The sequence below is a fragment of the Ptychodera flava genome, chromosome 10 (assembly GCF_041260155.1).
Source record: "Ptychodera flava strain L36383 chromosome 10, AS_Pfla_20210202, whole genome shotgun sequence".
Classification (NCBI taxonomy): domain Eukaryota; kingdom Metazoa; phylum Hemichordata; class Enteropneusta; family Ptychoderidae; genus Ptychodera; species Ptychodera flava.
Window position 1 is genome coordinate 29,371,720 of NC_091937.1, and position 16,442 is coordinate 29,388,161.

The 16,442-nt window shown below is 38.8% G+C and overlaps 2 protein-coding genes across 3 annotated transcripts in view; both read right to left on the reverse strand.

Annotated features, from left to right (window-relative positions):
* Positions 1-6,654, reverse strand: part of LOC139142428 (S-adenosylmethionine decarboxylase proenzyme-like) — a 38,423-nt gene extending 31,769 nt beyond the window's left edge. The window contains exon 1 of one of the 2 annotated variants that reach the window (XM_070712356.1): positions 6,428-6,654. In XM_070712356.1, the coding sequence (XP_070568457.1) occupies positions 6,428-6,588 (161 nt within the window). In that variant the 5' untranslated portion in view covers positions 6,589-6,654. The remainder of the gene's footprint in view (positions 1-6,427) is intronic. The other variant, XM_070712357.1, reaches the window with a different exon arrangement.
* LOC139142439 (BMP-binding endothelial regulator protein-like) overlaps positions 1-16,442 on the reverse strand; it is a 279,806-nt gene that overhangs the window by 239,416 nt on the left and 23,948 nt on the right. The gene's annotated exons all lie outside the window — the stretch shown is intronic.

Here is a 16,442-nt window from a genome sequence, read left to right on the forward strand (position 1 = left end):
AATTGCAAAGCTATCAGACCAGTACTTTATGAGAAACACATTTTTGACCAAAATGGCAAAAATTGCCCCAAAATTACAAAATTGCAGATTTCATCATAATTTCCACAAATATCATTAAAGTGATCTGTAGGAACCTGTATACCGAATTGCAAAGCTATCAGATGACTAGTTTTGGAAATACACAGTTTTTGACCAAAAGTGGCAAAAATTGCCCCAAAAATACAAAATTGCAGATTTCATCATAATTTCAATAAATATCATTTAGTTTATCTGTAGGAACCTGTATACCAAGTTTCAAAGCTATCAGATGAGTACTTTTGGAAATACACATTTGGAAATACACATCAAATTTCAAAGCAATCGGACAAGCGGTTCCAGAGAAGAAGATTTTTTTTACCAAAAACACCAAAAAATGCCCCAAAAATACAAATATGCAAATTTCACCATGATTTGAACAAACTTAAGTGAGGTCATCCCAAGTGAACTGCATATAAAATTTCAAAGCAATTGGACTTGCGGTTTCAGAGGAGAAGGCAATTGTTGACGGACGACGACGGACGACGACGGAAAATCAACCTATTTGATAAGCTCCGCGTCGCTGACAGCGGAGCTAAAAACTGATAAAGTTCATCCGCATAGACCATGTCAAATTTCAAACCAATCAGACAAGCTGTTTTATAGAAACAGCTCAGAAGCAAAAAGTTGATGGATGATAGACGACTGACGACAGACAAGGTGATGACAGACAATCACTTTTTGACAGACTCTGCATTGCTGATAGCAGAGCTAAAAATATTATTCCAAAAGACAGGAAATTAAACAGTGTCAAAGTGATGAAATGGCTACTTTCATGCTCCCATTACATAAAAGTATCATAAAAACCAGGAAGCAAACAATATTCCAATGACTGGCAGTTCATTGTACCTTTTCCGGCAAAAATTATATTTCCTGGACCATCGTAAACTATCGAATGAAAACTGAAATAACCACACATATATAGTCTGGAAGACACAGCCCTTCCTGTTTCAACGGAATTGAAGATGAGTTACACTGGCAAGATGTTGACCTACGCATGCGATGATGGAAATTTGTCTGGAGGAATGGAAGCAACAGACAAGAATTCAGTTTTAAATATCTATATAGAAAGATATTTGCATTGCCAGTCAAAGCTACAATCACATCTTTTGAAGTAAGTACATGTACAGTATGTAACTTTTCAGATTGTAAACTCTTTGAATAAAATACATCATAATACAGAAGTTCTCAAATTTACTTGTTTAAGCCCTATACTGCTACACTGTAATTCATGCAGTGTGTAATTTGTAAAGCTTTCTTGAATCGAAGGGAAAACTTGATGCAGTGGCATGTCCATTTGGCACACTGAAGAGAGTGCATAAAATAAAACTCACAGAATCCTAATCTTGACTGGAGCCAAAACAAAAGATTCTATGAAGATTTTTCTCATTTGTTTGGTTATTACTGTCTTTCTTCATTTTTTCTTTCTTTATTAATTTGATCCCTTTTCAAACAAACCAAAAGCCTAATTAGAAGATGAATTATCATTACTTCTGGGTTAATGGAAAAGAATTGAGAAAATGTGAATTTTTCTCAAGCTGATAATACAATACAAAGTCTCACATGATTTCGATATTCTACAGCTTGCGGATTTTTTTCAAATATTGATACTCTAGATGTACAGCAGTGCCAGGGCTGCACATATGTGAACTATGGAAAGTGAAACCTCAAGAAAAGCAACAGCATCTTCAAGTTGGGATGTCCTTGAAAGGTGTCCTTCACAGATCCAACATTTTTTTCATTTGGTACTGTAGCCTTGATTAACCTGTCCTGAGTTGAGAAAAGTTCCAATCCTAAAGATCTAATGAATATAGCAGAATGTTTAGAGTTTCTTCAGGGGTAAAATTTTGATGTATTTACTATTAGTTTTGTTCTATTCATAACATAACATTTCTAAGTATGTGCCTCCAAAGTGAAAGATATAAAGTTTTGCTAAAACTTTCTTAAAATTTTTACCAAATCAAAAATAGAATTTGGGGGTCATTGTGCAAAGTTTGGAACTACATACATACATGTAGACATTTTGAGTTATTTGAAATTCAAAATGGTAGCCCATGATCTCTGTTTTAACTCTACAGGGAAAAATGTAAATTTTTGATTTTTGATTTTCAAAAATTCAAATTTTTCTTTACAAAGGGCACCTACAGGTGGTAGATCACAAAAGATTTGTAGAAAATTGAGGGTCGAAATATCTGTCTTTGAGGCGCGATCTACATGTACCTTAATTAATAATGTTGAAACGTAAAGTGTTCAGTACATGTGTAATACTGTATCTGATGTTAGTGTTGAATTTTAGTATAGACTAGAGTTCATTAACCAAAAAAATTTTGCAAATCGTAGACAACGTGTTGTGTTGACAAGGGAAATACTCTGTATTTTAATATTATACTTCACAGCAAGCAAGAAGAAAATGTACACACAATTATTTAGCAGGATAAAATGCGAAAATGTGATCACAATATACAGCTACTGTCTCTGTGACGGTACCAATGTATCTGTATCAGTCACACTGCTTCAACCTGGTGACCCTGCTGCTCAAACATCATATTCAAATTTCATTTTGTTATGATACAAGCTGTGACCTTAAGTATAGCATGTCATCTGGTTATTAAATATGCAACTGGCAACATAGCCTGGCAGTCAGCTGTTGTCTAGTGACGTTATGGAAGTCAAAATGAATCTAAATCTCTCACTTAAAGGCACATGAGCTACAACTTTTGGCATTGTTTTCAAGATTTTAGATTAAGCTTAAAATTACTTTCTGTATTGCCAATGGTTCAACGCAAACCACTGTAACAAGCAGATCAGAATTAAAGCTCCATTAGCTGTACACGTAACTTTTGATGAATTTCCCATTATTTTTGTTGTATGAAGTACAAAATAAAGTTTCCAAAAGTTCTCTCCCAAAGTTGAAATCCCATGAGATCAACCATATTCTACTGTCTGTGGTTCTACTTGCCAACAAAATGCAACTGTCAAATAATATTGCTGACTATGGAATTTTCGTCTAGGATAAGAATTCATTTACATGTATGCATTATTGTACACAATTCATCGATTGTGTTGGGAAGACTTAGATTTTGTATTTCAAAAGGGTTCAGGGAGAAGTAGGGTTCTCCATGAGGGGATGTTGAGGGGTGGGCCACCGCTATGTTTCTCAGCAATCCATATATAAGTTAACAACCAGAAAAAGAACAAGTTTTAATGACAAAGGAATATGCAAATTTGTACATTGGTATGTAAATTTGTCTGACCTCTGATTATGAAGACTGTAGAGAACACTGGAGAAGAATAAGTTGTATTTGTTGAGTAGAACATAAACACCAATGACGAAAATATTATCGAAGCCAAAGATATTGTCTCTGCAATTTCCTTTAGCCCTATGGTTTCTGACAGCGGTTACTGACGTCACCCTGTAGGTTTTCTCATCAGTACAACATGACAGCACGGTCCCTCCACAAAATTTGGTGGAGGGACTGTGATGACAGCAAGTCGAGCTCGCCTTGTCAAAACCCCTCCTCATTCAGGAGGAATTATGGTGAAAAGGAATTCTCTTAAAAGTCTGATAAGCCACTTTTAATGATCTTGGAAAAGCAAGTTCTATCATATATTTGTAGCCTTTGATGAACACATTGTACATGACATGTACTGTAAATGCATTACATCACGTTACTACACTTTCTGGGTCCAGTAATTTGGAAATTTTTATGTCATAACAGCAGTTGTATAATGAAGTCTGATGGCTTCCCATTAGCAAACTGAATAGAGTTTAAAATTTTATGTCGATGCTGCTCCACATTTAAAAGAGCTCTTAAAGCCCCCTCTCAATTATTAGATTTATCTAATATAAATATTATTTACTTGATAAAATATTCAATGGAAAACAGAAGAATGACTAACTGTCAATGGGCTGCTGACACATTTGTTAATGCGAGAACCAGGGATTGAGAAGGGCGCCTTTAATCATTTGTACTCCTGATTGGACTCTTCAGTCCACTTCTGAAGCTGCACTCAGTTTTATACCAGCCAATAGGCAATATGTCGTTTGCAGATCTTTTCCTATTTGTGTCCCGCGGCTATGGAATAGACTTCCACCAGAAATTGGGTGTAGTAATGATTTTAAAAGTTTTAAATCTCAATGTAAAAATGTCTTTCTTACAGAAAGTTTAATGTAATTATTAATTGTGATGTTGTTATCTTACAATTTACGTGTCAGTGCTGTACAGTGCCTTGAGATGTCATTTTATACAAGGAAGGCGTTTTTCAAAAAATCGATATTATCATTATTCTCAGATGAGAAATCAATTCATTAAAACCCATTTATTGTTCATCCAAGATACTGACGTCAGTCATCAGCCCATCTACAATTGAACTATGACATCAGAATTTAGGTCACATCACAAGCTATCCTGAGGAGGCGCAAAGGTTTCACAAGACCATCCAAAGTGTAAACCTTTTATATATAAAATCAATATCTTGTGACAATTAATATTTTGATCATCACAAAACGTACTGTGCTATGCTTCATTTTGGATTGTTTTGTCTCACCATTTTTATTAGACACTCAATCAACATGCAACTGTATAACAAACAGATGTGTTGCTAATACATAGATACACATTTACTCAGTTATGTTATTCTACTGAAAGCTAAATCAAAGGTCCAATGCCATCAAACTCATTACCAAATGCATTTTCTATACATTAATTAAACTTATATAATACCAAATATTTCCCTGATTGTCAACTGTGCTGTGGTATGCCTAGATACAAAACAGTGTAGTACTTCCCTTTTGAATATTGATTTTTGTTTGTTTTTTTCCCCTTCTGATAGTATTTGTTTGCTGTGAGCTAACACTACAGGAAAAGCTTGCTTCAATATCAAGTGGAAGTTCAACTGTGTCATTTATTTGATGACACACATTTTTCTTTTCTCAGAATAACCAGGATGTCCTTCCTGAACTAAATTAGTAACACCGAACCACGATCCTTGACATTTGTAAATATGTCAAACAAGTGGGAAGTAAAGAATGTATTAATGTAATGTGACCTGCTTTTCAAAGTGGACCAGCTGACACACCAAATAGCTACAAAATACATGTGGAGTAGACCAATCACCATAGAGCTAAATTATAGCTCCATGAGTAGACTGGTTTAGTCTTAGAATAGAGTACATGAAATTGCTTTTTTTCAAGTTTGAGAGGAATACAAGGAAACGTTTACATGTACACGGGTAGGGAGCCACTATTTTTGCTGAACATGTCCAGTATTGTACGGTACAGCAGGCAACATTTTACAAGTGGTATAACCACAAACTGATGATGTCAAATCGCCGTACACAATGCACAGCGCCATAATTACAAGGCAGCTGAATTTTGTTTACGGCGATTTGACGTCATCAGTTTTTTAGCTATACCACTTGTAAAATGCTGCCGTACAGCATAGCTCTGGATCACTGAGGGGAACAAACGCACGCTCGGGTGGAGTGTCCAATAGACGATGACAACAATGGTTGTACAGTCAAGATATCAGGCCCGTGGTTGCTGAATGGGAACCAAAACGGAATGGAAATGCCGGTAGATACATTCGTATATTACAACCGTTTGCCACACCACGCCCACGCTTACTCTCCCGGTTATAAATAATCTATTTTCGACGAGTGTGAGTTACTTTGATTCGTGAGTAACTGTCGCGCAGCAGTTGCTTGGCCACTATCGATGTCAATAAACAGAGGAAGAACGAATGAATCATTCCTCAGAAACGGCAGGAACAATTGGGGTATACCATCGTCCATGGAGCTAAAAAAGGACACTGTCTCTCCTTCCCAAGCAGCGAGAGGCAATGTGATAAGTACCGTGCCCGTTATAATACATGTACGTATAGTGCAGGAAGAGCTGCACTCTTTTGCCGCGTTGCGGTCGCTTGCCGCGTTTGAGTGTACACACAGCACAGAGGATCTTAGACTCTCGAAACTAGGCGCCACAGTGCACTGCAGTGCGCGCGTTTCATGTTCTTTGACCTCTCTGAGATCAGTATCGTGATTATGCTCAACCGGCGAAGCCGAAGGCATCCACATGTGTCGATGTGTCACTTCAGCATATGGACACGCCACTGAGCCCTGCCTACTGTACGATGCTGTGTGTTCCCGGCGTTATACGGCCTCCTACCACATTAAATTCCCCTGATAAGTGTCAATAGGGTAACGTTTGTGTTTCCATGTATGTTTCCCGAATGAAGTTCGACAAGGATAATAAAGAAGAAGCATGAACATTATCTTGGAGATAATAATCCACGTCAATGTGCATAGGACATAACAATCACAGAACATGTATCGAACGCCAAGGCTACATTACCTTTTGATGTTCCGTAAGTCAACCTCTGGTTTGTTTACCGGCTTCCACCATACCTCTAGTAGCTTTTCAGCCCCTTCATAGTGCCACGTGTGTTCAGTTTGAGGTGAATTCTCAGTGTTACACATCGGGGCAGCCCCCACACTCAACGAATGGCCGTTCATATTTGTACTCTGCCGTGGTATGCTTCTCAGCTATATCATGGTCGCTGCGGGGCAATCACATGGAAACATTGTCACCGATGGTGGCGTCCTGCACATGTTCGACCTGATCAGACCATACCCTGTAAAAGATAAGCCAGTATGATGGCCCTGTATCGGTACGATGGCTCAAAGTCTGTACTCATGCGTTTTCACAGGTGCGCGCAGCGTTGGGATCGAAGTACTGCCAGTGGTATTAGTATGAGGCCGAAGGCCGAACGTCGGTACCAGTGTAAAAAAGCTAATACACCGAGGCATTGAGAGAATAAAGCACACTGTGGAATCGATTATGTAATTTGAATGAAAAAAGATCATTACTGATTATAAGAAAATATTTCAAGGGATAATTCGTTAAGTTGTAATAATTGGGCATTGGAAATATATAACATTTTCGATAATTTAGGAATAGATGACACCTATCTTTGTAATGTAAAACATATTGCATGATGCAATACAAACGTAACGAGAAATGGTACACCTAGTACCTATGTGTTAAGCTTAAATAAGCGAAAATTTCGCACGTTTGCCAAATTCAAGACTATGGAAGACCGGTCACGACATGCGACATGCGAGTTTTTTTAAACTGCGACCTGGGAGTTCTTAAACTGCGACATGCGAGTTGCAAAACTAATATGGCGTTTGCATACATGTCATTTCATTCTCCTCCCAACGATGGATTATAGAGGTAGATACGAGCTTATTTCTGCATACTTCTACAATGAATACACCGTGGGAAAAATAGCGGCCACGTTAGGACTCAGACATGTATGGAAGACCGGTCACGACCTGCGACATACGACCTGCGTCTTTAAACTGTGATCTGCGACCTAACCCTAACCCTAACCCTACCCTAACCCTAACCCCTAACGCTAACTTACCCTAAGTTATGCCGTTGCAATTTTCCCTACCTTGGCCTAACCTCCAGGGTTGAGAGTGAAGTAAGGCTTTTTACCAGAGAAAACCTAACCACTAACCCTAATCCTAACCTCTACCCTAACCCTTACCCTAACCCCTAACCCTAACCCTAACCGCAGATCGCAGTTTTAAAAACTCGCATGTCGCATGTCGTGACCGGTCTTCCATAGACAGAGTTTGGCGAGTAAAAATATATGCCACTGGGTATGTCAAGGGCCGAAAGATATTTTTTGTACAACTGCGTTTTCGAATTCTTCCTTTGCGAATTGAAATGGAGGAGTTTCATTCGTAAATCTTGTCAATTTACAGACGTTACGCAAAGACCATAAAATTCATAGGAAACGCTTATTATCATTGTGATTCTGTGACGTGTGCTAGCCAAGAATGCCCGGATGTGGTCACAGGGTTGCGGGATCCAATCAACGCTCTGCAACTTGCGGCTGTGCTCTCGATTCAGCATGCAATTATTGGCTATTAAGTTTAAGTAAACAAAAAATAATTTAATATCCAAATTCTTGGTCTGGGTTAACTTTATCAAATTTTCTGCAAGGTCATTGTCGCTTTGTACACTATGAAATTCTTGTAATATCTAGCAAGGAAACCATGATTAGTCGACTGAGGAAATCAGTAACCAGAACCTAATTTCTTGTCAGTGAATGAGGAGTCCCTGGGTCGTGGATTTTAAGAAATTGCCGATCCATGAACTTTAGGTCGCAATGGATGTGACCATATGTGTAGAATCTTCAGACAGGTTAATTTCAAATAACACGATGAAATAAAAGATGTATTAAAGTGAGTAGACCACGATTTTTACTGAATCGATTGTTCAATGCTAATCGAAAATGGTACGCATATCATAAATTTGAACGAACGATGCATCTGTGATAGAAATGAATATTTCAAAAATTGTCCATACGTATTAATGTAGATCAACGAAGAGTATGATGCAATGCGATAGCAGGAATATTAAAACTGATGATCCACCATATTTAATTGTGACATGACCGGGTAGTGACGATCACTCATTGGTGGCGTGCCGGGTCCGCAAGATCGGTATTCCGATGTTGAAGCGGCATAAGAAAGACTGGGGGCAGCGAGTAGTATAAAACTAAAATGCTCCTTTATTCCACTAATTATACTATGCTACAGTGCATTGGCTAATGACTAGCTGGAGGTGAGCTAAAGAGACTGACTAGTACAGGTGATGCCCAGACAGACATACATGGCCTCATAAATAGTAATGACAGCTCATGAATAATAAATGACATAGCATTATGTCATTATTATTCATCCGGCGCGGTATGATTGGAACTGAAGGTTCCATCTAAATATACTTACTTTGCGTCTTTCTGTCAGCACACTAGGAGAAAAATATGACCAATTCGGTTTATTAAAACCCGATGAAACGGGATTAAGCCGACAAATCGTTGATAAATAAGCTTAGTTTGCACTGCAAAAAAAGCGTCGACTCAGTTGTTGCGGATTTTGGTTTCTCTCTTTCATTATATACTTACATACAATATTAATATATGTAAAAATTGTATTAATGTTTCGAATATACGGTTGCTGACGTCATGAATAGCGTCACCTGTTGTTACAAGGCAAGAATTATTTACTCTTTATATTCATATTTATGTACTCTTCTGTATCTAATAATTACGGACTCTTATTAGTTGTAGATATGGGTCAATCACCTTGAACCTAAACGGACTTCAGTATGAGCAGAGTTCAAGGAGTATCAATGATTCAACAAACTTTACTCTTACAAGAGATATCTTGCTTTAAATAGAAAGTATATCTTAAGGAACAATCAAGGACTGTTACAAAACTAGACTTGGTTAAAGTCGGTGATTTTTAAAAAATAAAATCATTTATAATAGTTTCTCTTGTGTCTCTCCTATTTCGTACAAACCTATCCTGAATTTGGCAGCTCACGCGGGTTTTACCAGCGATTGAATGCGTCACGTTTGAGTCTGCGCAGTAGTGAGTTAGTTTCTGCCGGATTCATACCGGGTGTAATTCCGGGTGAAACTCCGCTGTATAGCGTTCACTCCACTCATCGCGTTCACCCTACTCATCGCGTCCACTCACGCGCGCGTTTCACATGAAAGCAAAATACAAATCATTGCGTTCACTCCACTCAAACATTCACAATCACAGACTTGAACCAAGTCTATTACAAACCTGCTTTAATTATAAAGTGCGAACCAATCACTCGATGTAATCTTTAAAGACCTTAACATTGTATAGGAATATATTTCAATTTGTGCCCAATGGACGACCATTTTAGTAAATCCGCACGATTAGATTGTAATTTCCCCCTTTTAAGGGATAATTTTATGAGAAAGAGCAGAATACGATCCTGCTGGGCACGTTACTGTATGGTAAAATCAAGCCAATAAACCCTCCTCATACCAGTCTAACTCCGTGCGAGTCTCTGCTTTGTTGACCGCCGAATACCTCATCGCGCAAGTTCCCCAAGTAGATACGTCAGTATCACTGTATTGCGCACGACTTCCCGGTAACTGTGGTAAACTTGTGCGCGGTCCAGGGAACATGGCGCGACCGTACTCATGTAGTCCCCTCTCTAGACATGCCACAAGTCTGTGGGGCACACTAACAGAGTACACAAGTAAGTCGAAAGAATAAACTTACGCAGACTGTCGCGTTGGTGGTGAGCTGGGAATGAAGCAACACCAATCCTTAGAGTCTGTGGGAGCAACATGCTGTTGCGTATGGATCGTTGGATGGACGCGATGGCAAGATAATGCGCCAGTCAATGTAAACCCCCACCCACCCCACCTCGGGGTTTAGTGGGGGATTTGGAAATTAGTCCTGTGAAATCTGCCAAATGCCCCACCCCCTGGGGCAAGACAATCTGGAAAATCCCCACCTAAACCAAGTAAATCCCCCACATATGGGGGTGGGGAATTTGTAAATTCCTACACACAACCACTCTTTGGAATTTTCATGTCGTAACAACCTGCATCAATATAAAAAGTTCATGATCAACTTTAGAACAATTTTATCATTTAAAACAGGGTTTTGTGACATTTATGCTGTTCACAAATGTCTATCACAATCAACACAAATAGATCCAGGAAAATAACATACTTTTCGCATTTGTTTTTCAGCCACTTATACTGTGACCAGATAAAAGTGTTGAGGTGTCACTGTCACGTAATTCACCTATTTTGGAGCAAGAATTTACAATATTTTTCAGTCTAGTTTGCTTGTATGTTGTCAGGCATAAACATATTTCAGGCTAGAACAAATGATTTAATTAGATCAAAACACCAGATGTATCACACAAGACATGTCGCCTCAATAAACTAATGAAGCAGATGAACAAGATACATGATGTCCAATCTCACAAGTGCAGCCTTTTTGTCTTCTCGCTCTCATGTTACAAGCACAATGACACATTCTACGTCAGTCATGCACTGATTTAAAACAAGCAAAGGAATGAAAATTCACAATGGTCCGTGTTTATTCATCATAAAACATGGCAGAAAGATTAATTGTGTAAAACTCAACAGAACAGATGATCAGAATGATCACACTGATGAAACAGAACTGTTTCCCTAGCTATATGGGTCATCATGAATAAATTTGATAATACATTTAGCGGACATAAAAGGGAATCCCGTCGTGACCGAACATGTTTTCCAAATACACGAGCAATTTAAAGGGACAAAGTCGGCCATTTTTCATGAATTTTGTTTGATGTGAGATACTACTTATATTGTTAGACATGTCGAAAGATACCGAATGAATGGCTGACCATGCTTATATTCGACCCCAGTTTTAGACACGATACATGCAAACCATCACAAAAATGAATTCATAGTCATGACCATTAATTCGTTTTCGTGATTGTTTTATTTAATTTGTATAAAACCGGGGTCGAATATATGTATGGTCACTCATTCACTCAGTATCTTTCAACATGTCAAACAAAATAAGTAGTATCTCGCATCAAACAAAATTCACGAAAAATGGCTGACTTTGTCCCTTTAAGTTTTATCAAAAATAGAGTTGACCCGGAGGTCTTTTTAGTGTCACGCTAGCGTGGAAAAATGGGGGAAATTTTGCGTATGGTATGTTCAATTTTCCAAAAAATAAGAATACATGGCGGATGAAATCATTTATTTGTTATCGATATTTCAGCCATCAATCACAAATATACTGTCATACACATCTCTGAATATTGCTGCATCGCGTTCATCAATAGCCTGTCGAAAAGCTGCTTACTGACCCACATGGACTTGACAGCCACCTTCCGGCATGTTACCGCTCTGAACAACAACATACCATTACCAGGGCCTGAAAATTTCTGGGGTTTTTTCCCACTGGTCCCAGGAGGTTTTTGTTTTTTGTTTTTTTTTTCACTGGTCCCAAGGTAAAATCCACTGGTCCTCAAAAATTTGCATAACAATACAAGAATGATTCATTTCTCATACTCATGTTATATATGCATTTCTATCAGATTTGCTTGGGATTTACATACAGCATAAACTGCCAATCTTTGTAATACAGACACACTGCATAAACATTTACTTGGTAGTTTGCTCAAGTTCTTGTACACACACTTGACATGTTTTTTTTTTACTATTGCTATAAAGTTCACTTCATTTTTATAATTGCCCAGCGGTTGATTCTTTTCCATTTAAATTGTAAAAAATAGGTTGAAAACACCAAATATCTGAGAGGAACTTCTTTTTCCATGTCCAATAGCAAATTGCCATAACGCTGTTTTGACAAGCTAGGCGGTTCTTGTTAAGGTCAACTACAATCGAGCTAGGGGGTCTTGACTATATAAGGAATTCAGCATGGTGACCTTCTAAATTCAGAAGCATGAAGCTTGCTTGCAACGGACGATCGGAAAGTTGTAATCAGACTCCTTCCAGAGAATTTTACTGAAAAATAATACTTTGATAGACAGAGATATAATATTTTCACACAATTTTGGGGTTGCTGATATTTTTAGCTGAGGCTATGGTCTGGTTTTTACCACACTAAATTTTACATGTAAAATGAGTACATGGCCCGTCATTTGATTTTTGCAGTGCAGTGGCTAGTGAAGCACATCGCCTGGCTCATATCATGAATCGCAAGCTGTAATAGAGTAACTGATTTTCCTTTAGAGTTTACGTTGTGATGAAAGATATAGACTTAATTTTAAATGTTTGATTGACTTAAAGACCCAATAATTATTGTAATTTTGTAGGTAGAAGACGTAGTCTCTTCAATGGGCTCTTGGTTTTAGTGTAACCATGGAGCCATATGGTGTAACTGGCTTTGGTGCGTCTCTTCTACCTCCATGTTTCAGTAACTTCGGTATTTTTGGGGGACGTACTTTCTGATTTTTCGTCAAAAGACACTAAAACACAATCTGGGAAAAACACTGGAAATTCCCTTGCAAAATAAATTGGCTCCCGTTTGTACTGGTCTGTGGACCTTTTAGAGGTAATTTGTACTGGTTCAGGATAAAAAATCACTGGTCCGGGACCTCGGATCAGAGTAACTTTTAGGCCCTGCATACGCGCGCATGCGTAGTTATTTACGAATATCTTCTTGGCCTGTCCGTCAAAGGAATAGGGGGTCAAAACGAGGCAATTGCCCCACCCCCTCGGGCACAGTTTCATGGCACACACGGTCTAATCCCCCACATTTGTCCCTATCGCCCGAGGTGGGGGGGGGGGTGGGGGTTTACATTGACTGGCGCATAACTCAGCTGCCGAGAAAACCAAGCATCTACGGCCAGTCTACTCCCTCGCCGTTGTCAGTACGAATTCAGTACCACCGCGGAATGCGCTGCTTGTAGATTCATTTCGTAGCCCTGGGATTAAACAACACTTTACTTGTCTGTTTTTATGAAATAATTCAAAGCTCCACCATCAGTAACTTTTAACGCGTTTTCCAGGTTTTCTAATTATAAAATACAGGTTCTTGTTAGGGTATTATGCACCTCAAACTTTCCTAAATGAAGCTTTCGACCATTATTCTCTTGTCAGAAAAAAAATCAAGGGTCACCGTACAAAATTGGTACCAGAGAGAGACAGATTTATACCTGAGATTTTCCGATATTTGAAATTCAAAATGGCCGCCATTCTGTGTTAACGCTATGAGGGAAAAAATAAAATTTTCGATTTCCGCAAACTAGGACGGTGAAATGTTTTCTTACGCCTAGAGCTTCAAAATGAGCCCCCACAATTAGAAAATCAGAAAAGAATTGGAAAAGTTGAAGTGTCCGAATAACTGTCCCCGAGGCGTGTTTTCTACCTTTAACCCTTTGAGTGCCAAAGTCAATTTTTGTCCCTTTTCAAAAATATAATGCAGGCAATTTTTTTCAGATTTTTCCAACCATTTGATCAAGAATTGTAGGCAATGAAAAGTTATGTCCATTTGCTACAAAATTATCATAATAATTACGAAAAATTTTTAAAAAATCAGCAAAATGTTGCACTAGAATTTTGGCGGGAAAAATTACAACACTCAAAAGGTTAAGTCCCCGGAAAATGGTGTCGATATACCCAATGTACAACTTTACAACTATCAACACGACCTGTGTCGGCGCGGTCTAAGGAACGCGTTACTGTTCACAACTGATTTCTCGATCAGAACTTAGGCCTAGGGGCCTACATCTATCAACAATGATCTTGCACATTGTGATGTGTTGGCAAGGCCACTTCTTAGTATTTCCAAATACAAAAGGCTAAACGAGCAAATGTGCTTAAGTTATGGAAATTTATCAAGTTACAGCCCAAGTTCTTCTGATATTCCTCATAGATACAGTCACCTGTAATGTAAATATGCCCATATATGGTCAAAGGGGCGTTCATTGGTATTCAAAATACCCATGTGATGGCGCTGTGATTGGTTTGATCACGGTCCCTCCACAAAAGCACAGAGGAACAGAGTGGCAACGCTTGCATGCCTTTTGTTCCATGGTCGTCTCGGTAGACTATTGGCTTTTCATATTAAAATGAGCTTCAAAGGTGTTAAACTTTTTGGAGGCTTTGTTTGTGGTTGATAATTACACGAGATTATGCGAAAAATACGACGAGATGGCATCGTACTGCCAGTCGCGTAGCAACCATAGTTACTTTGTGAGCTCTCAGGCCAGAAACACTGCTTCACGCCAATCAAAACATAACACGCCAGCAGTTTCATAAACATGTTCTTCCTTGACGCACGTGTAAAAGTCGGTATGACTGACCGTAAACCATTGAGTAAAACCAGACAGTATCGATAAAAGACTTTCACATTTCGTTCAAACACACTCATTATGTACTCATAAAAATATGAGAGGAATTTTTAAACGGTAAAACTCACTTTCCTGAAGCTCAAAACACTCCCGTTTTCGCCAGCACGTCAATTCCGCTCAGCACCACACGACAACAACAACACAAATTTTGCCGAACATACTTTCGCTTAACAATTGGCGAACATCCGAAAATTACCGAAGGATGCATGGTCGGCACTCTTCGGAAAGAGAGATGAGAGCAACCTGAGGCGAGGCGAACATGGATAGGTTACGTAACCGCTTCACGCCTTAAACAATACCCGTTGCCAGTCTGTACATGTTTCTCTGTGACAAAAGGGACCGTGGTTAGATCACGGTTTTGTGGAGGGACCGTGGTTAGATTTTCTCTTTCCATGGTAACTGTAGCAAAATTGGAACAGGTGACAGTATACCTTTAACACAGGGCACTGGAGGCCATTTTGAATTTCGAATAATGGTAATTAGTTAACTTGTTTCTCTGTTCTAAAACTCCGCACGGTGATCAATGCTGTATATTATCGGTTATGAAAGAGAATAGTTAAAATTCAATTTGAGCAAAACTTATGTTTTGTTTCGATCACGTACTACCTTAAGAAGCTCTTCATATTAATTGTTCTTGTGCATGTACCCGCAATAACAACATAAACAACGAGGAGTCGGTATCTTTCATTTTAGTGTTAATAAACAGCATAGTTAAACGATTTTCTACAATAGTGATCTCTAAAATTTCCCGCACTAGCAGTGATACTACAACAAGGACCAGCTCAATCATCAAATTCGCAATCAAGTTTTCATAACTGCGTAGACTGTCGACAGTCCCTTGTGCCTTTTTCTCTATTATTGATGTAGTCTCTCGCACATACGTGGGATTCGCCAGCACCGACGGTCCCAGCTCGCGCCTTCTGCGCTACGCTTGCGAATGCCATATACATCGACAATAGACAGAACAGAAACGAGGGACTGTCGACAGTCTATAACTCGGCAATGCTGGGTGCTTTGAATGATAATAAATGATGCTTCTATGTGAACTTTGTGAAAATTAACTAGAAATAGGAAGCTTCGAAGGATGTTGATGTTGCTTTTGATGTTGTTGTTGTTGTTGTTGTTGTTGTTGTTGTTGTTGTTCATCCAAAATTACATAAACTAAACCACGATAACATCATTGTGACCGGGTGCCACACAGCCTACTATGTCGGCTGCCGAGACTGTACTCGTCTGGAAGAGATAAAGAGACCAGACTACTATGATGTCACGTGAGCATTACTTGTGTGTAAATCATAATAGGAACTGTTGCAATATTTATCATTTGAATCTCCTCAGTCGATACTTGTTTACAAAATGTATATTGAAAATGTATTTTAATGATGCGAGCAACGCGTGGAACATCACCGTCTGCCTCACCTTACATGGAGCCTGAGTTCCAAATGGTATCACCGATATTTTTAACATTTTGCCTGACTCCTAAGCTGGCTATCTCATCTCTTTAACTCTGCACTATCTGCGCTACCTCCAATAAACTTTGAAAATAAGTGACACAGACATACAGAAGCCGTCGGCAAATTTACTGGGAATTTAAGAGAGAGCAAACAAATTCGAACCGGGGGATGTAATTTCT